At 39.7% G+C, this 27711-nt stretch overlaps 1 protein-coding gene across 1 annotated transcript in view; it reads left to right on the forward strand.

The window, feature by feature from the left end:
- Window positions 1–26651, forward strand: part of VPS39 (VPS39 subunit of HOPS complex) — a 32305-nt gene extending 5654 nt beyond the window's left edge. The window contains exons 3-25 of the mRNA XM_063117671.1: window positions 281–345; window positions 3241–3283; window positions 4036–4130; window positions 5216–5314; window positions 7128–7220; window positions 7395–7578; window positions 8067–8187; window positions 8374–8494; window positions 10151–10280; window positions 11410–11552; window positions 12089–12232; window positions 13554–13695; window positions 15597–15683; window positions 16552–16625; window positions 16967–17065; window positions 17298–17415; window positions 17768–17896; window positions 18916–19018; window positions 19866–19911; window positions 22529–22678; window positions 22919–23053; window positions 23744–23835; window positions 25296–26651. Coding sequence (XP_062973741.1) covers window positions 281–345; window positions 3241–3283; window positions 4036–4130; window positions 5216–5314; window positions 7128–7220; window positions 7395–7578; window positions 8067–8187; window positions 8374–8494; window positions 10151–10280; window positions 11410–11552; window positions 12089–12232; window positions 13554–13695; window positions 15597–15683; window positions 16552–16625; window positions 16967–17065; window positions 17298–17415; window positions 17768–17896; window positions 18916–19018; window positions 19866–19911; window positions 22529–22678; window positions 22919–23053; window positions 23744–23835; window positions 25296–25371 — 2489 coding nt within the window. The 3' untranslated portion in view covers window positions 25372–26651. The remainder of the gene's footprint in view (window positions 1–280; window positions 346–3240; window positions 3284–4035; window positions 4131–5215; window positions 5315–7127; window positions 7221–7394; window positions 7579–8066; window positions 8188–8373; window positions 8495–10150; window positions 10281–11409; window positions 11553–12088; window positions 12233–13553; window positions 13696–15596; window positions 15684–16551; window positions 16626–16966; window positions 17066–17297; window positions 17416–17767; window positions 17897–18915; window positions 19019–19865; window positions 19912–22528; window positions 22679–22918; window positions 23054–23743; window positions 23836–25295) is intronic.
- Window positions 26652–27711: the final 1060 nt, after the last annotated feature.

Consider the following 27711-nt stretch of genomic DNA (forward strand, 5'->3'; position numbering starts at 1 on the left):
GGTGCTGGGGACTTGTCTTTTTCTAGATTTCCAAAGTCTTTTGTTAAGTCCCTTTAGACCATGAGGTCATAAGGTTTACTGGTGGGGGAACTGGTTATGTTGCAATGAGCAATTGTTCAGTTTCTTGCAATCTGCTGGTGGACCTGTGAGATTTGCAGCTCCTCTAGAATGATAACAGTATTTTGCAGGATATTTTTCCTTAGCTGAGTGAAATACATTGGTGAAGTAGGTAGCTTGAAATGTATCTGTGATGTAAAGGAATCCCTTTAATGTTTGGTAGGTTGCAACAGGTTTGAAGTGACACTAGAGAAATCACACAAGAACTTCTCCAAGAAGATTCAGCAGGTAGGAGGGATAGTTTTGGGTCCGAATCTGAAAATTACTTCCTTTTTTAAAAAAATAATTAATTTATGACATTTATTGCCCTCTTTTCATTGTAATTTCAGTGTGGGATAAACTAAACACAATAAAATCATATATGATTGACCAGAAAACAATCAAACAGGGGAAAACAGTAACACCGATAAATAACAGGTAACAAGGTGCGGCAAAACAAATTCAGTGAAAAATCTGGGTGGACAAATAAGGGGAGGGAGCTCCACAGTTGGAGTGCCTGTATCAAGATCACCCTCTGAGGTTGCTATGTATCAAACAAATGCAGCACCGTCAAGAAGGCAACCCCACTTGATCTTAATATCCAGGCAGGTAGATACGGGAGATGATGCTCTTTCAGGTATCCAAGTTCTAAGCCATGAAGGGCTTGATATGTCAACACAAGCACCTTAAATGTGTCTCAGTAGCTTATTGGCAGCCAGTGCAACTCCCTTCAAAACTGGTATAATATACTCCACATAGGCTGTTCCACTCAGCATCCTTGCCGTGGCATTGTGCAGCTTCCAAGCCAAACTCACAGGCAGCCCTATGTAATCGTTTAATCTTGAGGTTACCAGTGAATGGATCACTGTGGCCAGGCCATTCCTGTCCAGGAATGGATGTAGCTGGTGTATCGAGTGATATTAGAAATATGGACTCCTCACGGTTGAGGCCACTTGAGCATCCATAGTCAGTGATGGATCTAGGAGAATCCGAAGCTACACACCTGCTCCTTCAAAGGGAGTGCAACCCCATCCAGAACAGAATTTTGATATTTCCTTGACAAAAGAACAACATATCCATATCTTGTCAGGATTTAGCCTCAGCTTATTGGCCCCCATTCAGCTCACCACTACGTCCAGACACTGAATGGGGTTGAGTGAGTTTGGAAGTTCTTGTACAGCTGAGCTTGGCTCCTAGAATAAACACCAATTCTAATATTGGTGTTTATTGCAGCAATTGCAATTTACCTGGGTTTACTCCCTAGTAAGTGTGTTTGCATTTGCTGCCCTAAAATCAGAGGCAGTTGGGAAACTTGCAGTGCGTGTCTAGTCTTTATTGACATAATAGCTGCAATACAGCATGGTGATTGGTGCAGTCTTCTGTTTTAAATGGTTATCTCTTTCCAAGTAGTATTTATTATATTTATGTCCTGCTTTTCAAATTGGCTCCCAAATCAATTTAATAAAATACATGCAAAACTACAATGATAATAGCGATATGTTGAGGTATGGCAAAGTCTTCTGGTCCCTGTTAGTTGATGACATAATCTAGGTTCTCTCTAAAGAGAGAGGGAAGAAGGAGCTGCAGATGGGCTCAGGGGCTGGCTAATAGTAAAGATGCCAGTCCATGTTTGTAGCCCTTCTGATGTTTTGCAGAGTCTGTTAATTAGTTAACAGCTAATTTAGAACACATGAAGTTAGAATATTTTTTGTGGGTGGGAGGGACATCCTACTGTGAATAACTGTTCTCATAAAAACTTATCTTAGTCCCCGCTTTTTCCTGCCTGTTGAATATTGAATAGCACTGATATTATGCTCTATTTTTCATTGGCCTCCATTCTTATTTGCATTTGCTTGGTTCCTTTCAGATCTCCCTCCTATGTTGCAGGCTAGAATCTAAAGAATGAGTGCTGGATCATAATGTCTCAATGACTGTGACACAGCCATGGGGAGAAAATTGGAAGTTTCCACTTCCATTTTAGATTAATTCCAGTCTGTTGTGTTGTCTGAACCCTAAACTTCATAAATCTTAACCATCGTTAGTGAAAACAAGCCAACTTCATAAACTATGGTTTGATGTTGGCTTGTTTCTACTATCTATAGTTAAGCTTAACCAGTTTGGCAGGGTTTGGATGACATGGGAAGCTGCAGTTAATCAAACATGGAAGGCGAAGGTTCCAACCTCTTTCTCATGGCTGCATCAGAGGAAGGGGGTGCAGACGGGAGTGTTAGATTTGTTCTCATAAAGCTAAACTATCTCCAAACCAGCCCTGTGTTTTCATCCTCTGTTTTTACTCCCCTCTGCACTCCAACACTTGCAGACTACAGTGGGAATACTCTCATCACAACTAGTTGATGGTAATCTTGGGATACCTTTTCTGTTGCCTCTTCTTCAGAGTGAGCAAGAGAGAAAGAACATTTCTGAAAATAGCAAGTGTGGGGGGATTAATTAGGAGCTGGGAGCTGGCATTTATTTATTATTTACAATGTCTATGCTTCCAAACATGACTCTCAATGTGGCTTGCAATTTCATAAAAACAGAGCTATTATTACCAAAATAATAAAAACAGACAGCAGATTAAAAACAAATGAAATAAGATAAAGCAGCAGAGAGAGCAAATTTTATGTTTAAATTGTTCTAAGAAAGTATCGGACAAAAATTTTGGAGCATCAGATTAAAACAGTTTAAACAGTAGTGCTATTAATGGAGTAGAAGGGAAATTATTGCCACCCTCACTCCTCTCTTAGGTTCAGGAAATTTCTATAACACAGATTTTGTATCTTCTGAGCATGCCTAGCAAGTTATTTATAGTGCTTGTAACTAAGGATTAAATCATTTCTATACATTGGTATAGATGCTAATGCCTGTTAAAAGATAAGATAAAATGCATAATGTTCAAGGGGAAAGAAATTGTTTGGGGAGGGTTCAGGTTGAAATAGGCTTTATTGCCTGGCTAAGCTACAGAAACCAAAGCTGCTGATTTCATCAGACGTTCCATGATTATCAGTACAAGATCACTTTGCTGGAGATAGGTAGTCTGCATATAAATTGGCCCTATTTTGAGAGCCTTTTTTGGTAAACAAACTTCATTTCTAGTGAAGTTTCAACTGCGACTTATTTACAATTTTCTTTTTCTTTTTATAGATCCATGTTGTACCCCAATTCAAAATTTTGGTCAGTTTGTTAGGTAAGTGAAATAACTATTCAAGTTAATTCTGTTTTGAGGCAAGGGACGATTACGGATGCAATCCTTTGCACACTTGCCTGAGAGTGAACTTTGAACTCAGTAGTACTTACTTCTTAGTAGAAGTGCATAGGAGGATGGTGCTGTTAGTTGGGTGAGCCTTATTTTCTTTGGTCTGCTTTAGTTCTGTTCCAGCGCTTTCCTTTATAATCTCTGGATCGTTTCTCCCACATGTGTAGAATGCTTTTCTCTATAGCCTGACATATAGAAGATTGCATAGTTTTACTTTAAGTCTATTTACGACACACTATATTTTAAAAACAAATTAAGGGTGCAATCCTATGCATGTTTAGACAGAAAAAAGTCCTACAACTCTGAGGAAGTCCCAGCCAGCATGATTGACTGGGGCATGCTGGGAGTTGTAGGACTTTTTTCCTGTCTAAACATGTATAGGACTGTGCCCCAAGTCTTGCTTCCTGCCAATTGCATTGTTTAGGCTGCAGTCCACAATTATTTCACATTGTCCATCCTTCTATTGGCAAGTATCGTATTCAGCAATCCAGTGTTACCTCAGAACCGGCAAGACAGTGAGAGATGTTGGTAAAATGTTGTTGAAGCCCCTGATTTTAACCCTTCTGAAACATATCCTACTTTTGCCTGCCCTCAGGTTTGAAATTGTTATGAAAAAGCTGGGGGAATTTCAGCTGAACTTTGATGCAGCTCGAACAGTAATTTGTGTATCTTGCCCCAAACAGAAAACAGCATCCATGTTCATGACCTGCTGACATTTCAACAGATCACAACGGTTTCCAAGGCAAAGGGTGCAACTCTCTTCACGTGTGACCTGCAGGTGGGTATAATGAAGAAGACACACACATGTCTTCTCTAGTCTTGGAAAGTAGATTGGCTTTTACAGTTGTGTGAGAACTTCGTACGTGAAATTAAAATTAAAGGCTTTTTTTTTTAACTAGATGAATGCTGGTTTCATGGGAAGAGGTGGATGTTCATTACTTCTGAAAAATCACACTTCAGGGAATATACTTTAAAACAATTTTTTTGCTTTCCTTTTCTATAAAATTCAAGCTGGCCTTAATGGTGATTTCTACATTTGTATGGAGGTGGTGGTCTTGTTTGAGGGGGAAGGAAAAAGAATAACTGCAGAGCCTAATCACTACTCCTGGTTAGCTCATTTTTATATTCTGGCTTGAACAGGCTTGTGTGATGGAAGGGTTTGCTGTCCCAAGAGAAGGAGCTAGAAGCAGCCTAAAAATGGCCAAGTTTCCCATTCCCTGTGGCCCATCTTAATAGAGGAGACAGGGATAGCAAGTTCCTTTATAGCAGGGATGTGGAACATGTGGCCCTCCAGTTGTTGTTGGGATGCAATTTCCACCATTTCTCACCATTGGTTATGCTGGCTAGGGATTATGGGAGTTGCAGTCCAATAATATCTGGAGGGCCACTTGTTCCTCATTCCTCCTTTATAAGGATGGATGCTATTGTGTGGTTTTCCTCTTGTTTATGTATGGGGTGCCAGTTGGCTACCAGCTGAGGCCAGGAAAACACTCTGATTGGTTTGGGGCTTTTAAAAGACGATTTCCTTGAACTTTGAGGATTTGTAATCTGTGATGTTGCTTACTGTTGCAGTTGGTGTTTGCTAAGAGGTAGGGATTTATATAAGTGGAAACTGAAACAAGAATGGATACTTTTGCCATATCTTGCTATTCCTCAAATCCTTTCCAAAAATACTCCACATTTTCTAAACAAAGTGAATGTTAGATGAAGAATAAATTGACCCAAGTGATCTAATATGCAGTTTCCTATATCAGAATTTGAGTTTCCTGGGTGCAGATGTTTGCAGTATTGTGACACGGAGTGCACATTATGTGCGTAATGATGTGCCTACAAGCATTAGTACATAACTATTTATTTTTACAGCATTCTGATAAAGGGGAAGAAGTCCTGAGGATGTGTGTGGCAGTGAGAAAGAAGCTACAGCTGTATTACTGGAAGGACAGAGAGTTCCATGAATTGCAGGTGCATTAGTACTATAATTCCTTGCAAATTAAGGAAGTGTTCTTTGTTCTTTAGTTACTTTGGTTTTAGTAATTTCATTGAGTCTTCATAAAGCTAATACAAAAAACCCAGAACCCACTCTAATATAAGCAGCAGCAACAGCAACAACAACAACAATTAGTTAGTTTTTAAGGCCAGTTTAACTCTTAGCTTCACTTTTGGAATTGCTCTTGGTAACAGTGCAGCATGCATTGGCAGGGAAGAACAAATACAGGTGAAGTAATTTAAGTTAAACTGTAGATAAGGAATTAGACTTTTAGTAAGTCTGTGTATCTGAATTGCTGAACTTGTTAGCTCTTTGTAAAAGAAGTATGGTTAATGCAACACATAGCTTTTCCATTGGGTTGTTACTTGTTATGATCCTAACTCCAAATCTGCAAAGTTTATTTTATCATTTTCTAATCTTTAAGTAGTATGTCATGTAAAAATTATCTTGAAGATTAGGAGTAGATTTAACACTGTTGCTCAAGTACATATTGCACACATGTAGAAAGGGATATCTTCAAGGGGATGTTCACTGAACATGATGTTCACTGTACATGATGTTGGTCAATATCCAATTATGTCATTCTACTAATGTGGATAATGCTGCGCCAGCGGAAGCTAGGTTCCAAACTATGCATAAAGGAGAATCCAAGTAACGTTATGTTTGTGCAAGTGTAGTTATATGAGCACATGTGCAACTGCTTGCACAAACATAATGCGCAACATTTGGGCAACTGAAAGATTATGCAGAGCTCCACTGTTGCTTTTTGAGTTTGCGGAATGACGCCATTGGATATTGCCTACTGAATCCTAGTTTTCCAAGTCAGACCTAGTTTTTTGGCATGAGAATGCAAGGTGTCACTCTCTTCTGTATAAAAGGCCTCCTCGCTTAGGCTAATTCAGATGTACTGTATTTTTCTTCATTGAAAAGATGGCAGCTATCTAGTCTTTTGCTCATGGATCTTTCCTGCAAAGTTCATAAGGATTTCCATTCCATATAGTATTTTCCATATATAATTCTTCAAGTGAATGTCAATTCAGTGTGAAAACTCCACTCAACGTTTGAGTTTTTAGGGGGTACTCCCCACACATGTTCTGACTCCACTGTTGTGTGAATGTGGGCTACTGTGGAATTGAGTAAAATCCATTGTGACATTTGATTGACAGTTCCTCCGCCCTCTCTCCTTCACTGGTCCTCCCAATGGTATCCCATCAGTCATTGCTGCAAAAAAAATAATCCTGGTGGCTCTCCTAGAGTGGCACTCGCTTCTTTCGCCACTATTGCCAGGGAACTCTGTACCCAGTGGGAAAAGTCAACTCAACGCTACGGAGAACTCCATGGAGCCTGCCATACAACATGCCACACAATGGTTGTGCAGGAACTCTCCTCTGCACAGCGTGGATATTCTGCATGGAGTGTTTTCCAAAAAAACCCTCTATCGTTGCATGGAGTTTTCCCCACCAGACAACATGTTTTTCTACAGTGGTGCAAAAACTCCACCACGGAGTTCTAAAACCACCATTGACTAACTTGTTGTCCAAACTGAGCAAATATGTTGTAATTGATCTCAAATGAGAAGGCATTGGAATAAAAAGAATTGTGTTTTATTTTGTTTAGAGGGCAGATGCCAAAATGCCACTCTGTTTAATTTATGTTTTGGGCAGATCATTGAGATGGCAGTACTGGCAAGGGATGCTGCTTCATACCTATGTATACAAGATGTACAATTTCAAAATCCCCAATGACTTCTTTGTAGTCAACCAGACCTTTTCTTTTCTTGATCTCCAGGGAGAATACAGTGTGCCAGATGTACCAAAGTCAATGGCATGGTGTAAAGATTCAATCTGTGTGGGTTTCAAGAGGGACTATTATCTAATAAGGGTAAGAAAGAGGTTTTTGACTGAGCTGAGAAAAGGAATTTTGATTTTTCTGAGGATTTGGGAGTTGGGATGGTAGGAGAAGGGACTATTCCCCACCCCACTCCACCCCAATGTTGAGAATCAGTGTAATGTGGCTTTTGTATGGAATGACCGGATGTGTTTGTTCAATTTGCAGGTGGATGGGAAAGGGTCTATCAAAGAACTGTTCCCTACAGGAAAGCAGCTGGAGCCACTGGTAGCCCCTTTAGCAGATGACAAAGTTGCTGTAGGCCAAGATGATCTAACTGTTGTGTTAAATGAAGAAGGGACCTGTACACAGAAATGTGCCTTGAACTGGACTGATATCCCAATAGCCATGGGTGAGAACTAGTAGTTATTTGTCTTCATTTCAGCCAAGAGTGGGTGACTTTGGAGGGTCCAGGGACCATTTTTGTCCTCCACCCCACCCCGAACCCACCCTGATTTAAGCTAATGACAACTGTCCTCTTCCTTAGCAATCTCATCTGAGTCAAGCAAATTAAATTGGTTTTAGATGGTTTACGCCCTTCTGTGCAATTGACAGCATGAGAAAGGGACTGCTTTTCACCTCTACTTAGTATATTGTTTGATTTCTAGGTCTGCCTTCGTTTCAGCTTCGCTCGGTTTCTCTGTAATTCAAGTGGGCATAATATTTATTGCGTTTGCAAAGTGCTTTAAGTGCACCGTTGAAAGACGGAAAAGTATAAAGAAAGCTAGTAGGACAAATGTTAATGTAATCCTCACAAAAGCTTCAGTGTTTAAGAATGCAAATTTGGAAACCTTGCTTGAGAAGCATATCCTCTTGGTGACTGATCTATTTCCAAAACAGAGCACCAGCCTCCGTACATTGTGGCAGTACTGCCTAGATATGTAGAGATTCGTACTTTTGAGCCCCGTCTCCTGGTGCAGAGTATTGAGCTACAGAGGCCACGCTTCATTACTTCTGGAGGGTATGTAGATGCCATCTTTTCTCCTATCTTACCTTTATAAACTCTAATGCTATGTGTACACTTCTGTACCAGATTCTCCATTTTTAAAAAGTTTTTGGTTCAGAGCAGGAGGTAATCCTTCCATTTTATTATGGTATGTTGGTAACTAGTCTCTCTCTCTCTCTCTTTCTCTCTGTCTCTCTTTAGTACAAATATTGTGTATGTGGCCAGCAATCATTTTGTTTGGCGTCTCATTCCGGTTTCCATTGCAATCCAGATCCAGCAGCTTCTCCAAGATAAACAATTTGAATTGGCTCTGCAATTGGCAGTAAGTGTCAGGGTGCAAGCATTTTCAGTCTGTGTCTGTATTGATTACTTGGGAAGGGCCGTGGCTCAGTGGTAGAGTGTTTTGCATGCCGAAGGTCCCAGGTTTGATTCCTAGCTTCTCCGGGTAGAGCAATGAAAGGATCCTGCCTGAAACACTGAAGAGCTGCTACCATCAGTGTCAACAATACTGGGATAGGTGCACCAATGGTCTGACCCAGTATAAAGCAGCTTCCTATGCTCCATAAGCTATTATGTAAAAGCTAAATCTAATTGCTGTCTCCTAAATACTCTGTTCATTCAGCACCTAGATGTTAAATAGCTCCTAGATTTAGCATTCATTCTCTAAACTTGTAAAATTTTGATTTTATGATTGTGCTCTTGGTGCGCATAGTTATTTACAATCTTTATGTCAACTTTTTTCACAATCCTGTTAATTTATAAGCCATTTTGTAAAAAGGAAACCTACACTGACAGCGTGAGACTTGCCCAAGGCAAATCTATGATCTCTACAATATTAGTCTAAATATTTGATACAACAAAGAATGGATTATAGCTTTTTTTATTTTTCAAGATGCTGCTAGTTCCCTTTTTTCCAGGTTTAATGCCCTGAAGCCCTAATATTTTGAAGTGGCTAGGTTAGATTTAATACTGCCACAAATATTCTTAGCAGCTACACAGAGAACTTATTTTGTGATGCAGGAAAGAGAAGTTGAAAGACAGCTCAGGTTATGCCTTTACTGGGTCAGCTGCTTGTTAAGAAGGCAGCAAGCCTTCTGAACTTCTTTATTGTCACAGACCAATATGACAAGCATTCCTTTTATTGTTCATTAATGGAGTGCATAGACTAAATAATGGATATTAATAGATGGTTAGCAACAAGTCCACACTTTGTGCAGGTGTATTTATAGCAGTGAGTGCTGTGAATTTCATTTTAAACTGAGGTTAAATTGAAGTGATATTTTTGGATTCAGACAATCGTACATGAACTTAATTAATCAAGATATGAACAAGCTTCTTGGATTCACATGCAACCTATTTCATGCTGGCACTGAACAAACCTGGAAGTCTTCTATTAATTATAATTTGCTATTTTGTTTAAAGTGGAAAATTATGGTTAACAGTTTTGGAACAAGCTGAGATATTAAGCCAACTTCAAATCATGGTTTTTAAAGTTGAGATATGATAGTCTGAACTTACCCATTGGATTGGGCAAGAATTCACTACATACACTATAAGCACCATTATAGTGATGCTTGTAACTAAGAACCAATCACGTCAGTATTTCCTCCTTGTGCTGTGAACAGTAACTTTAACCCGTGTAACCATCCATGACTACTAAACAAATTTCTTTTGAGCAGAAGTGGGTAATTGGTGGCCTCCAGATGTTTTGGCCTACCATTCCCATCATCCCACACTATTGGCTATGGTGACTAGGGCTGATGGGAGTTGTGGCCCTCCTAATATTTTGGCTTACAAGTTGCTCACCCCTGTTTTGGCTATGCTCTGAAAAGAAAAGCTTAAATTTGCTTAAAACAATGATTCACATTCAAGACGCTTACATCTTTAAGCTCTGCACTTTTTGAAACCCTGAAGCTAGCTTCTGTTGTTTGAAGAGTAACGTTTCTTAAATATTTTGCTTATCTTTTATACTTATTAGGATATGAAAGATGACTCTGACAGTGAAAAGCGGCAACAGATCCATCATATAAAGAATCTCTATGCCTTCAACCTTTTCTGCCAAAAGCGCTTTGATGACTCCATGCAAGTCTTTGCCAAGCTTGGGACAGGTAAATTAGTTGTGAGCCTGGATTTGAAGGTGGATAGGTATGGGAGATCACTGTAACCTCCACGATCTCATGCTGAACTTCAAAGCAGAAATCTCAAGAACTGCTAACTGGTTATGTTGATGACCTTGAAACCACCTTCTTTATGGTGGATTCACATTGCCATGGGCTGTGGTCATTGGCCACAATGAAGGAAAACAGGTTTTGGTTGGATATCAGCAAATCCTTCTATGTGAGCAGTTGCTAGAAATACTTGTGCATAGCTAGAATAGGGGCTAGAAGCTTTGTGTGGATCTTGTGATTCATGATCATGCCTCTGTCAGTATATGGCATGATTGGTAATCAGTTCTGTGAACCGCCCAGAGAGCTTCGGCTATTGGGCGGTATAGAAATGAAATAAATAAATAAATACAGACATTGCATATTTCCCCCATTCTCCGTGGAAGTCTCCAATATGGGTTCCACTATGTGAAAACTGGCCGTAAGAACAATTGGGCAAGAGTCCATTCCCTGTTTGAGGCAAAGAGTCACCCACCATGGCTTATACTACACACACACACACACCCCGAAAGCCCAGGGCAATGCAGGGAACACATGACCAGGCTTTTGCCTAGTCCCTCAGTCCTCCCAACTTGTCTATGGAAATGTGGGGATTTTTGCCTGACAGCTTTTAAAAGAGACTGAAATTGAATGAGCATCAATCGAAATGCCATTTTAATCAAGAAGCACAGCACACTGTTTACTGTTTTGTAATTGGAACCATTATAATTTTGGCAAACTTGGTGGTCTTTGAGACCTTTATGTTATATATGATGTATACTGGAGAAGAATGACTATCAAAGCAGAAGTGCTCTCATCATTAGGTTGACTTTTGCTTCTTTTGTATGTATCTTGTTCGTCAAGCCAGTTTCTGTACTGTCTGTGTTTTATTATTATTATTATTTATTTATATAGCACCATCAATGTACATGGTTTTAACAGGTGTTTGCATAAAGTTTCAAATATTTATGAGAGCTAAGTGCTGTGGACATGAAAAACTTCAGTTGTAAAGTGCTCTCCGTTGGAAAACGGAATACATTTTTCAGTATAATGTAAAAACATTGTCATTCACTACAGTTGTGTATTTTCTCAGATCCCACCCATGTGATGGGTCTCTATCCTGAACTGTTGCCCAGTGATTACAAGAAGCAGCTCCAATATCCCAACCCAGTGCCAGTTCTCTCTCCAGCAGAGCTAGAGAAAGCACACCTGGCACTTATAGACTACTTAACTCAGGTAAGCATTTCACACCTCTTGTCTTGCTAGTGGCTGATTGTTTTGACATGCCAGCATCTCCTGGAATTCATTTTAAAATGTTTGGAACTCACCAGCTATTGCCTTGCCTGACATTTTGAAGGGAATTCTAGGGGTGGGGTGAGCTATAATCTCATGGACATCCACACGAGTAGCCACCAGGTTAAAAAATGAAATCCCCCTATGGTGGTTTCACTGTTTCAGTTGCTACCTCAGCTGCTTGCTTGCGGTTTTTTTTTTAATGTAGCACTGCCAAGAGTAATACAAGCACAAAAGACAAGTTCTGTCTCCGGTGAGTTTCCAATTTACATTTTGACCATGGACATAGAGGAAAGGATGAGTCAAGGGTAGCAGAACAGTAGAGAAAAGAGAAGAATGGGAGAGGCCAGGGTAACAAGCATACCTGAATCAATACGAGTTGCGAGGTTTTAGATGTGCATGTTTTCTTCTGGGGGGTAATATGGACAAGATGTGGCATGGATTCACTCTTTTTGGACACTTGCTTTTAATTTCTTCAGAAAAGAAGTCAGTTAGTGAAGAAGCTGAACGACTCAGACCATCAGTCCAGCACTTCTCCCCTTGTGGAGGGAACTCCCACCATCAAATCCAAAAAGAAGTTGCTGCAGATCATTGATACCACCCTGTTGAAATGCTACCTCCATGTGAGTTCTTTGCCTCTTCTGAAATGCAGGTCTCTGCCTCAAATCAAGCATTTAGGGCTTTGGTACTGGGCGCTCAGGAGAGTTACAAGGATTTAGATTGATTTTAAGATCCGCACTGGATTTATAAAGGATTGAAGGTGAAGACAGATATAATATTGGGGCTGCTCTAGAAACATCTTTCTTTAGTTCGCTTCAGATGTGCACTTACAGATTTTTTTTGAAGATTTCTTTAAAAATTTCTTAAGGTGGTAAATGAACAAACACATGAATATTGATATAGCTCTTTTAAAAATAATTTAAGAATGTGGACAGATGGACTGGGGTTTATGAGCAAGGTAGATGGCTGAGTCAGTGTTCAGTTCATTGATAACACACATCTGTAACTTCAGTTGTGAAGCTGGAAGGAAGCCAGTCTTACTCAGTGGCCAAGAAACTTGCTGTGAACTCTGTGTATAATATGCTGGTCTTAATTCTAAATAAAAATAAGTATATAGGCCTCACAATTTTAATTTATTTTGTTTTAATGTCCATTCCTTAACGGACAGATAGTGTAGTGGCGTCTGATACCCAATAAAATGGTTTTTAGACTTGGTTTCCCCACTCCCTGCAGCTGGTGTTTCTGTCGCTTAAGCCTTAAGATGTAGATAGGGGATTCCAGGTTGGAAACAGCATTGTGACTGAGCTCTTGCATATGCTGTTCCTTCAGCCCTTGATGCTGAAGTGGAAATGCTAGGAATGTAGCATCTGCAGTAAACAGTAGTGCTGCTGCAGTGTAGTGTTTGCTGGTCCTGTGGAAGCGGTCACTATTCAGTCCTATCAATTTGTGGCCAGTTACAAAGCGTTGGTAAATATATTTTGCAAAAATCCTTAACGGTCTAAATATGTTCTGCTTCCCTTTGAACTGTACCAAAGTTTTTAGGAGGCGTATGTGTTGGATTGGTATTTCTTTGTCTGGATCTTGCTAATTGATTGCGTGGTCTCTGTTATAAATTCTATCTGAATCAAGAGCCAGTGGATTGGTTGACTGTTCCAGATTAAAAATTGAGTATGGAGGGAAGTGGCTGCATTTTTAAAGGGGGAAAATACCAGTGAATATCCTGGATTTCCACCCACCCCTAAAAACATTAGGAATGGAAAGAGTATCAGACTGTCAGCTACCTCCTCACTACATGCAAGTACTTATTTAAAGGTTTTATAAGAAATGCCGAAATTTGTGATTGATCTTTCTTTCCCGATTTACATTTCAACGCCTTTTTTGGTTAAACTGCTAAACATATTAAACTGTTTCTGATTCCTTTAAATTGCTCCTCCTTATTGACAGACCAATGTAGCCCTAGTGGCACCACTGTTGCGACTGGAGAACAACCACTGTCACATTGAGGAAAGTGAACATGTGCTCAAGAAAGCTCACAAATACAGTGAGTTGATCATACTGTATGAGAAGAAAGGTCTCCATGAAAAGGGTAAGTGCTTTGAGGGGTGGGGAAGCAATCAGTTATATAAGCCTGTTTTGTAAATCTACCTAGCTTAGATCCAACCTGGTTTAAAGATATAAAAAGTATTATTTAATCATCTGAGCCGTTTGGGCTATTTTTAAAAATGTAGTTATTGAATTGTTTAGGGGCAAGCTTCCCTTATGTATCTTGGATGTGGTTTTATTTTATTATGGTTTTAATTTTTGTGAACCGCCCAGGGAGCTTCAGCTATTGGGCGGTATAAAAATGTAATAAATAAATAAAAATAAAATAAATTATTTAGGTCAGTTATACTTGCATTGCTGGCTGACCATGGTCTGTCAGTTTAGATATTGGGGAGATATTAGGAGTGAAGGCTCCTAATTCAGCATTCGGAGGGAAGAAACTGACAAGTAGGTTTATTTATTTATTTATATTTATTTATTACACTTATATACTGCTCCCATAGCCAGGGCTCTCTGGGCAGTTTACAGAAATTCTAAAATTGAGGTAAAAACAAGTATACAAAATTTAAAACTCTAAAACACAGTACATACACACATAAAGCATTAAAAACCGATTAAAAACTAAACATGTGGGTAATTAGGATGTGCCGCCATATGCCTGGGCAAAGAGGAAAGTCTTAACCTGGAGCCGGAAAGATAGTAGCGTTGGCGCCAGGTGAGCCTCATCAGGGAGATCATTCCACCGTCTGGGGGCCACCACCGAAAAGGCCCTATCCCTCGTTGCCACACTCCGAGCCTCTCTCAGAGTAGGCACCCAGAGGAGGACCTTAGATGTTGAACGTAGTGACCGGGTATATTCACGTTGGGAGAGGCGTTCCGTCAGGTATTGTGGTCCCAAGCCGTGTAAGGCTTTATAGGTCAAAACCAGCACCTTGAATTGGGCTCGGAAACATACAGGCAGCCAGTGCAAGCGAACCAGAGCAGGTGTTATATGGTCAAACCTTCTGGTTCCCGAAATCAATCTGGCCGCTGCATTTTGCATGAGCTGCAGCTTCCGAACCGTCTTCAAAGGCAGCCCTACGTAGAGCGCATTGCAGTAATCTAACTTGGAGGTTACCAGAGCATGGACAACTGAAGCCAGGTTATCCCTGTCTAGATAGGGGCGTAGCTGGGCCACCAACTGGAGTTTGTAGAAGGCACTCCGTGCCACTGAGGTCACCTGAGCCTCAAGTGACAATGATGGGTCTAAAAGAACCCCCAAGCAAGTGACAAGATTTGAATATAACGGTCGAGAACTGCTCTTTCAAACTGAGGGTGAGGTGGAGGTGGTACTGGTAGAGATCTGTCCTTTTGAGGGGCAGCCATCAGTTTGCAGTCTCTCTAGGCCGCTGCCAGATTCAAGTTCTTAATTTAATGCCACCTTCCCTTATCAAATGGCTTCATAGGGCCAAGATAGGTGTATATCAAAAAGAGACTCCCCGTGCTGTGAACGTGCTTTGAGTGGGCTTTCTCTTTAACGTACAAGTGTCTTTGCCATATGCTAGAACCACCTCTTCCTGGCTAGCCATTCTGTTGAAGATGATGCCCTCTCCTCTTAGGGAGTAAGGGTGCTTTGTTTCACAGGAAGGGTTACTTCCATATCAGGGGCTCAGCAGCAGGAAGGAGGGTCAAGAAAGCAAATTCGCTGCAGCAGGGGAAAAAGAAGAATGAGCATGCTAAGAGCAAATAATATAGTAGCATACGCTGCTATGTGATAGACACAAGGGTATTACATAGAGAAATTAAAGTGTGTCTGTGTGTTTATAGAAAAACTTATTGCCTCTGGCTTGTTTCAGTAGTAAATGCACTTTTTGTATTGACTAAGAAATATTAGTTATAAGTAAAGTAAAGAAGGTGTTTAACCTAAAGGATAATCCTCATAGGGCTTTCTTGTAATTGCTGTAGCTTTGCAGGTGCTAGTGGATCAGTCAAAGAAAGCTAACTCACCTTTGAAGGGCCATGAGAGGACGGTGCAGTATTTACAACATTTGGGTGAGTGCTGTTTTTAGCTGCTATTTTTAAATTTTATGTCTTTCCTTTCTGCCTGGCAGAGGGCTTAATAGTGGCTCACTAAAACAAATAAAGCTCTCAAAATACAATCCGTAACAATGATTAGGTTAATAATTTTCATAAAATAAGAAATTAGAGTGAATAAACATCAATAGCATGAAAACTAACAGATAGCAGTTAACTCAGCCCAAAAGTTTAATTGAAGCCAATGCTTATTCATCTGTTTTGAGATCTCCCAGAAGCAGAAGATGTGCCTGGCAGGTCTTCTTGGGGGTTCAGGAACTTCAGGAACTGTGATGGTATTACAGTTTTGGCCTATTTCATGAAGCCACCACTCTTAATGTCCAAAGGAAAAGGTGTTGGAGAAACTCCTTAGAAGAGGGATTATTATTTTTATTATTATTATTTTATATAGCACCATCAATGTACATGATGCTGTACATAGTAAAAGAATAAAACAGCAACACCCTGCCACATAGGCTTACATTCTAATAAAAACATAATGAAACAATAAGAGAAGTAGAGACCCTAGGGCGGGTAAGAAACATGGCATTCGATGAGCGAAGAGCTTGAGCACAAGTCTTATGTCAAACAAGGCACTGTTTAAGATGTGCTGGTTCCAAATCATTTTGGGGCTTTAAGTTAAAACCAGCATCTTGAATTGTGCTGGGAAAATTGAACATTTTTGGCACAGGTGCCTTCTGCAGCTCATCCCAATCAAAAGCCATGCTGTGTATATAGAGTGTCCTTCTTTGAAAGGATTTGTCTAGCCATTCACACCTTACACTCACTGTGGATATCCTTCTAATGCAATTCTTTAAATTGCTTTCTGCTTTGTTTCTTGTTCTAGGCACTGAGAACTTGAATTTAATATTTTCCTATTCTGTTTGGGTGCTTAGAGACTTCCCTGAAGATGGACTGAAAGTAAGCAGCAAGCTTGATAACATTTGAAAATAAAAGGAGGGATAATAAGGGTCCATTCACTGATCATTCTGAGATTAAAGCACATAATATTAGATAGATAGTTCAGTTAGTTCACATTCTAAGGGTATTTTAAAAGTAAAAAGTCTGGGAGCGGAGTTAAGTTAGGCCCCTTTAAGTTGCTTTAAGAACCTCTTAGGTTCTTAAATTTATTGCTGCTGCTCCTTCAGAGAACTATTGTGTGTCATGTATGTGCTTATTAACTGAAGTCTTTAACTTTCCTCAGAAAAAATAGTGTAAATGTTCAAAGGTCAACTTTGTGAATTGAGCCTTTTGTCTGGCAGATATTTACAGAAGATCTTCCTGAGGTGGAATCCCTCCCACGAAAAAGAGTTCTCAACTTCTTGATAGAGAACTTTAAAAACTTGGCTATTCCCTACTTGGTAAGAACTTCAATTGTAGCAACACACTTTGTTCTGATAACAAACTTCCTATCTGACCAACTTGTGAAGGCGAATGAATTATAACCATACATTAAAAACGATCAGTCTGTAGTATAGCAATATAGATGTAGTTCCAGAAGGTGCACAGTCATTTTTTTGAGTTCCTGGTGTTCCTGGTGGACGGTGCAGCATCTTTTGCAATTAGCTTTCATATATTTATATATATTTACAGGAACATATAATCCACATCTGGGAAGAGGCTGGTTCAGAGTTCCACAACTGCTTGATTCAGCTCTACTGTGAGAAAGTACAAGCCTTAATGAAGGAATATCTCAGCTCTTTTCCTCCAGGTATTTTCACCCATGGTCTTCTTCAATGTGCAAAAATATAAGAAACCAAGGCAAACTATGGAAAAGGGATGACTGCAGACAGGAAACACAAGGGTCATTCTGTTGATTCCAGGATCCAGGTAGCTAATTTTATATAATGTATCTTAGTTACTTAGTCTCTGTGTTGCTAGAAACATGATTGAAAAGAAAGGTATTTAGTATGAGATGTTCAGAACTGTTGTTCTGCTGTTAGTGATCACTAGTCAGAAAAACTATTCAGTATTCTATAATGTCTAAAGGGAATGGGTCTCTACAAAGGTATATGAGAAGCAGTAAAATCTGTTTATTAATATATATCATTTTTCTCTTATAGATAAAACACCAGTGCCAGCTGGAGAGGAGGAAGGGGAACTCGGAGAGTACCGACACAAACTCCTTTTCTTTCTTGAGACTTCCAGTTGCTACATTGCTGAACAGCTCATCAGTGACTTTCCCTTCGATGGTAAGAGATGGTCAAGCAGTTGCTGGCATCCTTCATGCTGGGCACAGTCAGCGATCTTTATTGCAATAGAATCTTTTTTCATTTTAGATTTTGTTAAAGTTTCTTCTATAAAATAAAATAAGGGCACAATCCTATGTATTTTTAGACAGAAAAGAATCCCTGCAACTCCCAGCATTTCCCATCCAGCATGGGTCAGGAATACTGGGAGTTGCAGGACTTTTTTCTATCTAAACATGCATATTATTGCACCCCAGGACATTTTAGATATTGGGAAATGTATCATAGTTCATTTCTCCTTTGCCATCGGCATTCTGCATCAGTGCTAGTTCCTTAGTATTTTTGTAACTGACATTCATGTCTATGCTGGCCTATGTTGACAGAATTGCTTCCTAATAGCTCTTGGTAAATACACCTGCTATCATCTGCAGGAGGGAATTGATAATGTGAACAACAACGTTTGAAATGCTCTTTGTTGAGAAGAATTCAGGTGACTGAAAAATGGTGTGCAATAGAAAAATGAATGAGGCTACATAATCTTACTGTAATCACAGCTTGTTGGTGTTTGTCTCCAAGCATTGTAATGAGATATAATTATTTATATACCAATTTCTATTCATAATGGCTTTAAAAGGGAATTGGGGAAGATTGTTTAGCAATAGCTACTAGTCCTGATGGCCAAATGCTACCACCAGCATCAGAGGCAGTACACCAGTTGCTGGGGAACATGGGTGAGAGAGTGCTGTTGCACCCATGTCCTCTTGTGGGTTTCCTGTGGACAGCTGGTTGGCCACTGGGTGAACAGAATGCTGAACTAGAAGGACCCTTGGTCTGAATCAGCACAGCACTTAAGCTCTTATTTTTTTCTTCAACTTCTGTTGCTTAGCTGCTCCTCCTCCTCCTCCTCCTCCTCCTCCTCTTCTTCTTCTTCTTCTTGTTTATGACATGTTCTTACAGCCTACTTTTCCATATTATATTGCTGCTGAGGGCATTAATTGTCACTTTTGTACTCCTGTTCCCAGGCCTCCTAGAAGAACGTGCTCTGCTGTTGGGACGGATGGGGAATCATGAACAAGCACTTTTTATATATGTTCATATCCTGAAGGATACCAAAATGGCTGAAAAGTATGTCCCTGCTCAACAGTGATGCTTTATTAGTCTTTGTTTGGCAACAAATCTGCTTTCTGACATGTCTGGGTGGAAGGTGCATGTAGCCTGTGTATCCTACAATCTCCCGGTGCTCATTTTTCACCTTCATTTGTCTTCTTTGTGCATCGTACCGCAGTTGGTGCTGCCACAGAATTGCATTGTCTTTTTGCCTTTCCCTGTGGAAAGTGTAAGAGAGTATCTCAAGTACCTCTCCGACAGCAAGCATAAGGTGCCAGATCATAAGGCCCATGGGAACCAAAGCTGCTCCATTCCCCCAAGAGGGGCCCAGATAGGGATCTTTGGCTACACCTGCCTGGATCTCGTGCAGCTAATTTCTATTCATTACTTTACAGGTGGCGGTGGGAGATTTAAAATAAAAAAGGTCTTCCAGGCTGAAAAGCTTGGCATTCCCCTGCCCCTCAAATATCTTTTATTCTGGCTGGTGCCAACCAGCAAAACTTCGAATGATGCAGTTGATGTGCTGCTTCATTCCTCCTCAACTCCGCTTAAGATTGTAGTGTAAAGCAGTCTTATGCACAAGTAACAAAGCAAATAGAAATTAGCAGACACTCTTTTGAAGTGTATTTTATGCAAAGTTAGATGATTGGCTAAATAGGTATGCATAAAGGTGACTTTTAAAAATATTTAATCCTTGGAATGTAGTCTTGTTATTTACATGGTGATCAACTCTTTTTTTTTAGTTTCTTTTGTAAAATAAAGAGCCTATTTAAATATCTTTTTAATATTCACTGACAATTGATAACGAATAAGTCAAAATATGTAACATTTCTAATACGCTGGATTTTCCTGTGTTACGTTTCAGTTATTGTCACAAACACTATGACAGAAGCAAAGACGGCAACAAAGATGTGAGTAGCTTATTTTCCATCACCTTGAAATTGATGCCACATAACCCACCAGGGGTAGGGGAGCCAGTTTCAGATGGTGATGAAGGTGAATCACCCCCCCCCCCACTATTTGTGATGGGAGGAAAACTCCCATTATCACCAATTTGAGTTTTCTTCCCCATTGTGAATAGCAGGTGTGTGTATGGGGGTGAGGGTGGTTGAGGGTGAGGAGCTGATTCTGATAGGCACCATGGTTGGGAGGCAAAGTCCTGATCTGGTTTTCTCCCCCAATTGCCTTGACCTGCCGATTTATTTATTTTTTAAAAGCAAGAACACTAGGGCTAACTATAATGAATATCACTTTTTAGTTTGGCCCCTTAATGGTCCAGTTTTTGTTATGTAGCTTGTAATCCATTCCATGGGTAGCAATCAAGCCAATAGTAAAAGGGTTTTATTTTGGGAACAAATGTGCTTACAAGATCTGGAATTTTACAAGGATCCAAATCTTACAAACACTTCAGTATCGTATCACTGTAATAGACTGCTTTGCAATGCAGTTTTGCTGCCTGTATATTATCAGAGTGTGGATGCTTGTGTAGCCAAACAGCACCATCCATGATGTCCAAGAGGGACATCAGCATACTTGGGGGAACCAAGTTTTCAGAAGTACAAAATAACTTTGTGGGGGTGGGTGGGGAAACTAAAAAAGCATATTGAGAACTGAGGATGCTTAGTGGCCACAGAATGCTGGATGACTGTTGGAGGGGAAAGGGAGAATGGGATGAAGTATCGTGGTAGGAGGCACAGCTTTCTAGAACCCTGAACAGGAGCACTCCACCTTTCAGTGCTTTGTTAGTTACTTAGGGCACAATCCCATGCATGTTTAGACAGAAAAAGTCCTACAACTCCCAGCATTCTCCAGTCAGCCATGCTTCCTGGGGAATGCTGAATGTTGTAGGGCTTTCTTCTGCCAAAACATGCATGGGATTGCATCATTTATTTAAACTGCTTATATACTGCTTGATACAATAAGATAATTTGATGCAAATCCCACTTTATATGTCCCTCATTATTTTTGCAGAACCTCTGTCTGTTAGGACTTTTCACACAATTCCTCAATGGCTAATCCAGAAGGATATACTTAGTGAATTCAGTTTCTGAGCAGTGCTTCACAAAGAAGACTTCATGTGTGTTTTGGTTGAGAAGCTAATATTAAATGTTGAGGACCAAAAACACCCAAATTGGTGCTGGAATGTTTACCCCCCACCCCCGGGCAATTAACTTGTGAACAGGGAAATACATTTTGTATCAAATTGAATAGCTGTTAAGAATGAAGGAAGTGTCAGTAAACAAAATACATTTTTACATGAAAAAGTAGGTTTTTATAATTTAGTTGGCAGGGTATCTTGTTAGGTTGATTGGTTTCTGTAGTGCTCAACAGATGAGGTCACATTTAAATCTATGTGCTTAGCCAAACACCATGATCCAGCTATGTATTCTGAGTGCAGAATATTAATACACCCCTTTTGTCGATACAGATCAGTTCTGACTTTTGAAATGAATGCAAATCTCTTTGTACAGCAGCTCTCTGTGTATATCAGACGGCATACAATGGGGCACTTACACCCTCATTGAATCTTTTCCGCCCTGCTGATTCCCTTCCACATGTGGTAGGTCCTGCCAATTGCATTGCACAAGTGGGACCCACTGCTTATGCAAGGAAGATTTAGTGCTTCCTTGGGAAATCCCTGAAAAAAATTGGAAATGCTTGCTTCTTGAAGGAGGCAGGTCGGCAGAGCAACCTTATGCTATCTCTGCCAACCTGCCTCTCCCAGAATCGAGCATTTCTGCTCATTTTGGATTGCCCCAGAAGTGCTGTTGGATTTGTGCAACACAGTTGGCAGGGCAGAAGAGAATCAGTGGGGTTGTATGCACCCCATTGTATTGTGCCTACCTTATCCCATGATAGTGAGCTGTTTATCTGCTGTATCTACTTTGTTTTGTCGCAGAACTCAGATTCAGGCACTACACGAAGAGTGTTTTCGTTCTTTTTCTGCTACATAACTTCTAGATGGCATGCTGGTCTAGTGGAATAGTGCTATTACACAAGTGGAAAAGGTGTCTTCTTTCGCTTACACAAATAATACTGCATCCCCCCCACTCTGAAAAAAAATTGCTTAAAGTACTGTTTAAAAACAGAAGTGAAACTGGAAGCATACGTCATCACCTAAAGAACCTGTAAACAGTCGTGAGTAGGTAATGACAAGAGCACAATAAATGCCTCACATAGAAAAGCTCAGTGTCTGAATGTGTTAGATCCGTAGTATATATATTCCTGGTCATATGCCCATTGTTTAATTTTAGCAAGAGCTTGTCTGAAGCAGTAAATGGTTTGATTAAGACAAAAGTACTGTTGCAAGATTAAAGTGCAATCCTATATATGTCTACTTAGAAGTAAGCCCCATTGACTTCAATGGGACTTGGTCCCAGGTAAGTGTGTATAGGTTTGCAGGCTTAATGGGCTTTTCTTTGTTGGGGATTGGCATGCTTATTGCCAGCTTTCTTGGAGTGTGTGTGTGTGTGTGTGTGTGTGTGTGTGTGTGTGTGTAAGTTCTGTGGTTTGTTTTGCGTAAAACAGGTATACCTATCTCTGCTCCGGATGTATCTCTCGCCACCAAGTGTTCATTGCTTAGGACCAATCAAGATGGAATTATTGGAGCCTCAAGCCAATCTCCAGGCTGCTTTACAGGTTTTGGAACTTCATCACAGCAAACTAGACACTACCAAAGTAAGGATTCCTTTATTTTTATATGAAGAATCTGTATCTCACAGCTAATGTACCTATAACTTGTGAAACTATGAACAGAACTTTGTGAGAAATATTTTTCCTTCCTACTCATGGCCATGATAGATGCTAGGGGAAATTAAAGTACAAATGACTTGTTGGAATATTGAAACCAACTTTTGGAAGAATCGTAACACAAACAGTTTCTCTGACATACTGTTTTCCCTTTTGTTGTATTTCTAGGCAATAAACCTCCTCCCAGCAAATACTCAAATTGGTGAGATCCGAATCTTCCTAGAAAAAGTCCTTGAAGAAAATGCCCAGAAAAAGCGATTCAATCAAGTTCTTAAAAACCTTCTCCATGCGGAGTACCTAAGAGTATGTTCCCATATTTCTCATCTGTGATTATCAAGGGGGAAATTTAAATAAAATATTAGGGTGTATATAACTGAGCATTGCCTGCAGAGATATAGTAAAAAAAATATATTGGAAAATCGTAATAGCAAAAGAAAAAAAATCCCATACTAAGAGCATGTCTACACCACAAGGGTGTAGGGGGAGATTGCGGACTTACCGGCTTCCGCAATCTTCCCTGGATGTCTTGACGGCTGCACGACACCATGGAAGGATGTCCTGGATGCCGTTTATTTTAAAAAACAACTACGACAGGAGCGCTTGCGCTCCACAGCAAAAGGTAAGAACTAAACCCCTGACCCTGCTCCCCACCCCCGATGGTCATGGACTGCCACCATGCAGCTCTGTGCCCATTTTACGGTTCCTGCTATTTGCGGGGAGGGGAGGAAACCTGGGAGCAGTGGCCAAAAGGCCACCTTCCACAGGATAGTCAGCTTTTCAGCGGTTCCTGATATCCCAGGGTAAGTCCTTGCTAGTCCCGGGTTGCCCCCAGGATCCCCTGTGTGTTATGTGGACGCACAGGGATGATCCAAGGACTACTTCGGGATATAGGCATGGTGTAGACATGCCCTAAGTAAAAGTTGCTTCCATATCTCTTCAGGCTATCTATCTGCAAGAGATTGTTTTCCTCTAATAGTTTTTATTCTGTCATAGGTACAGGAGGAACGTATTTTACATCAGCAAGTGAAATGTATAATCACAGAGGAAAAGCTTTGCAGTGTGTGTAAAAAGAAAATTGGAAATAGGTATGTTAAATTGCCTTAAAGAAATCTGTAGTGTATAGAAATTGCTACTCAGTCTGCTTTTAGAAACTGTCCATGGAAGAGCAGCAGTGGACCAGGATAACTGATGAGGCATTTTCATAGTATCTACAATTCTCTAAACTGACTCCTAGGCAGGTGTACTTAGAAGTAAGTCCCACTGAATTCAATGGGACTTGCTTCTTAGTACATGTGCTTAGGATTATAAGCAAAACAACCTTACTGTAACAATGTAGCTCTCCAGAGTGAGTAATTTGGGATATATGTGCTGATCTATCTTTTCAAATTCTGTGGTTCTCTTGGAATCTTACATGAAGTGTGTGGTTGTGCAGGTAAAGCAGCTCTTCTACAATATGCATAAACTCTATTCAGGCCAGCTCAGATTTTTCAAGTTTTTTAAAAATAGGGTTGGCTGGAAATCGATATGATCTGTTGAGTTGTGAACTTCAAAATGAGATTTAGTTAAATTATACTTTTTCAAACTATCCTGACAAATCTGTACCATTTCTGATTTTGACTTTACGAGAGCAGGCTTGAAAAAAGTTTAGATTTAAGGCTCTATTCTATGCCCTTAAATAGGATTTACTCCAAGTAAGCTTGCATAGGATTGCAGCCTTAAAATGTGACTGTGCAAGTCACTTTCTGAATGAGCTGTGGAATGTGATTAACTTTTGCATTCTGTACTACTCAGTTTCTGAGTGAGATGTACAAGTAATGTGATTAACTTCTGTATTCTGCATTTAATTCTATGTTCTGGCCTGATTATCATGCCACTGGTTGCACTTTTCTTTTAAAAACCAGTACTAACCTTTCCACATCTTGAACAAAGATTTCATAAGATTCTCCATCCAAGCTGTTGTTCTGACCTTCCTTCTGCTTCTTTCACGGTCTTTTTTAAATCTTGTGTTAGGCTTTTTAAATCTGTTTATTTTTTAGAAAACCTGTACGTATGTACAGCAAGAAATCACACACCTGTTCTTGCCTTCTTTACTGAAAACCAGACCCCTGCTCTTCTCCCTCATTGTATACAATCCCAGCTATTTTCAGTCTCTCATTATTCTGTTCTTACCATTTTAAAATGTGGGATAGCCTAGCAAAGTTAGCAGTATTTGTGTGATTTCTTAGCTGTCTTTGTGGTTTTGGAATTTTTTAAAAAATTAAGTTGTCCCCAAATATTAGATAAACCACTTCAAATAGCAACAAGAGAAGGAAAACACATACACAAGATTGTACAAGAACAAAATGAGACAAAGACACCTGGAACAAAACATTAAAAGCTGAAGCAGAATAAGATATTGGTGCTGACATTATCTCAGAAAAGTATTGATTTTTGTAAGACGTGCCACTTCTATGCACTTCAGATCAAGTGTTGCTCTATTGTTGGGAAGAGGAGAAATAATTACGTTCATAAAATAACTATATTTAACCTTTCTTTTTTCCAATAGTGCCTTTGCCCGCTATCCCAATGCAATGGTTGTGCATTATTTCTGTTCCAAAGAAGTCGGAGCAGGAGATACTTGAAAGCATTGTTATGTGTAATATGGACTATGATAGCCATGATGCTCACATGGAAGGAAAAAGAAGAGTATTAGACATGGAATTGACATCTCTAAGGAATCTTCTGAGGCATATTGCTTGCAAACAACTTGAGCCGCTCCCATTGCTTTACCGGACGTAACCTGCCAATATTGGCTATGTAGGAAAACAGACATCTAACTATTCTTTGATATACTCGGCAGCAGATTAACCTCATAGCACTTCTGCATGAGGAAGAATGAAAGCTAAATAGCAACAAGTTACTAATGCACTCCAGATTTTGCAACAATTTGTGTTTCAAGGAAGACCAACTCATGTTAAAAATGATATTAAGAAGGCAAAAATAGATTTTGTGGGATTCTACATTTTGAACTTAGATCAGAAAAATTCTTATCATAATTTAATTAGCATTGCATTGAGATCTACTTTAATTAGGCATTTGGAGGCAGGTGCTTCCAGCAAGTCTGTACCTATATTTTCTTTTCACCTATTATTGGGAATATTCAGTAGAAAACGTTATCATTTTTCCTGTAGTGGTTAACACCACTAATATAAGAAAGTTCCAAGGGAATTAATCTCATATAATATGATCAGAACTGGCGAACATGCATTTTTTAGTTTTGTTTTTGAGAGGCATGTAAATATGAGTGGGTGTACTATTTGCACTGTGTACAGATATTTCCATTATAAATGGAATGAAAAGTGACGTGGTTTTCTGAAGATGGGGGAGGGGGGAACTAGCACCTGCACTTGTATCAACAAGTTAAAAGAGCAAATCTCTTAAACTTTAAGACTTAGGGCACAATCCTATGCATGTTTAGACATAAAAAAGTCCTACAAGTCCCAGCATACTCCAGCCAGCTATGCTTGCTGGGGGATGCTGGAAGCTGTAGGACCATTTTCTGCCTAAACATGCACAGGATTGCACCCTTAAAAAATCTCACTTATAATGACGGTATGTTTTCTATATTGCTTGAATATCGGTCTACACTTTTGGAGACACCATTGCATTGAAATGCAATTAAGTCTTTATGCACTCTCTGGCTTTGAGGAAAGCAGACACTTATTTTGATGTCAGTATTTTGAGTTCACCCTGCTACTCTATTGTAGCTTTGTGTACCCAGATCACATTTTAATGCAGGAAAATGGGTTGCAATAATATCCTTGCAGGCTATAATATTTTTGTCCAATATATTGTTCTGCAAAGTCTTTATCTATTGCAAATGTAATGAAGATCTATTTGAGTGTTCACATGGAAGTAAAAATCCTGAGCTGTAAGGCCTAGCTCTACAAGCTAGTCGCAATTGCTTCAGAGTACCTAAATGGAGAAATTACCTCAACATCTCAGTTTAGCTATTTATTTATTTTTAAAATTAGGTACTTGTAATCATTCAATGGTTTGAGGTATAGGGAAGTATCCAATCAGACACTAGGCCTAACATATATTATGTTGTTTCCGTGTAAGGGACCTCTAGTACAACACCAATAGCGTTAGCTGGAAAATCCATCACACAAGCTAAAGTTATTGGCCTTGCACTAGAAGTCCTTTATACTAGAACTATGTAATTTATGTTAATGCTAATGTCCAATTTGATGCTACTAAAATTCACCATTTGTCCTCAGACAAGTGTGTTATGGAAGTCAAGTTTCTGTAATAATACATGTCTACTAATATCTCAAGTTGACTTGTTGAAGCACAAGGATAAATTTTGTGCGTAATTTGATCTGCTGCAAAACAGGACTTTTGTAATATCTGCTTCCCTGGCTACTTTAACTAGTCAAATTTCTAGTCAAGTCTATTGATTTCTGTATTATGTGCAGTAAATACCAATTGTGTCTTACTGCTGAGGTTTGGATTTGTTCTTGTGCTGAAATTAAAACGTTTTTGGTACTTTGTATTTCTCCTATTTCAAGGAGAGAACTACAATGCAACCAGATCTTGTTTATGTTTTTGTTCATGTACTGTTATTTCTAGATTAGACCAGGTATTGCAGTTGGAGATCAGGTGAGATTTTCGTATATAATGGGACAGGAAAAGGAAGCTATTTTACAGAAACTATGATCTGTGCAGACTATTCTGACACAGCTTATTACATGTCTGCTGCCAATAAAGCCGTGTGCTATACTGAGGCTTATCAGTGTACTTTTCTCCTTCACAGCAAAGTGTTTATGTGCCTCAGTTCACCTTCATTGTGTACTTTCAGCAAAGATCTATCTTGAGTTGTAATTACCTGCTGGTAGTCTTGCACAGAATCTGCGATTTACTAACTACAGCAGGTTTATTTAAAGCAATAAATTGAAATGTTTTGGGGAATCAGCATGTTC

The sequence above is a fragment of the Elgaria multicarinata genome, chromosome 2 (assembly GCF_023053635.1).
Source record: "Elgaria multicarinata webbii isolate HBS135686 ecotype San Diego chromosome 2, rElgMul1.1.pri, whole genome shotgun sequence".
NCBI classification, from domain to species: domain Eukaryota; kingdom Metazoa; phylum Chordata; class Lepidosauria; order Squamata; family Anguidae; genus Elgaria; species Elgaria multicarinata.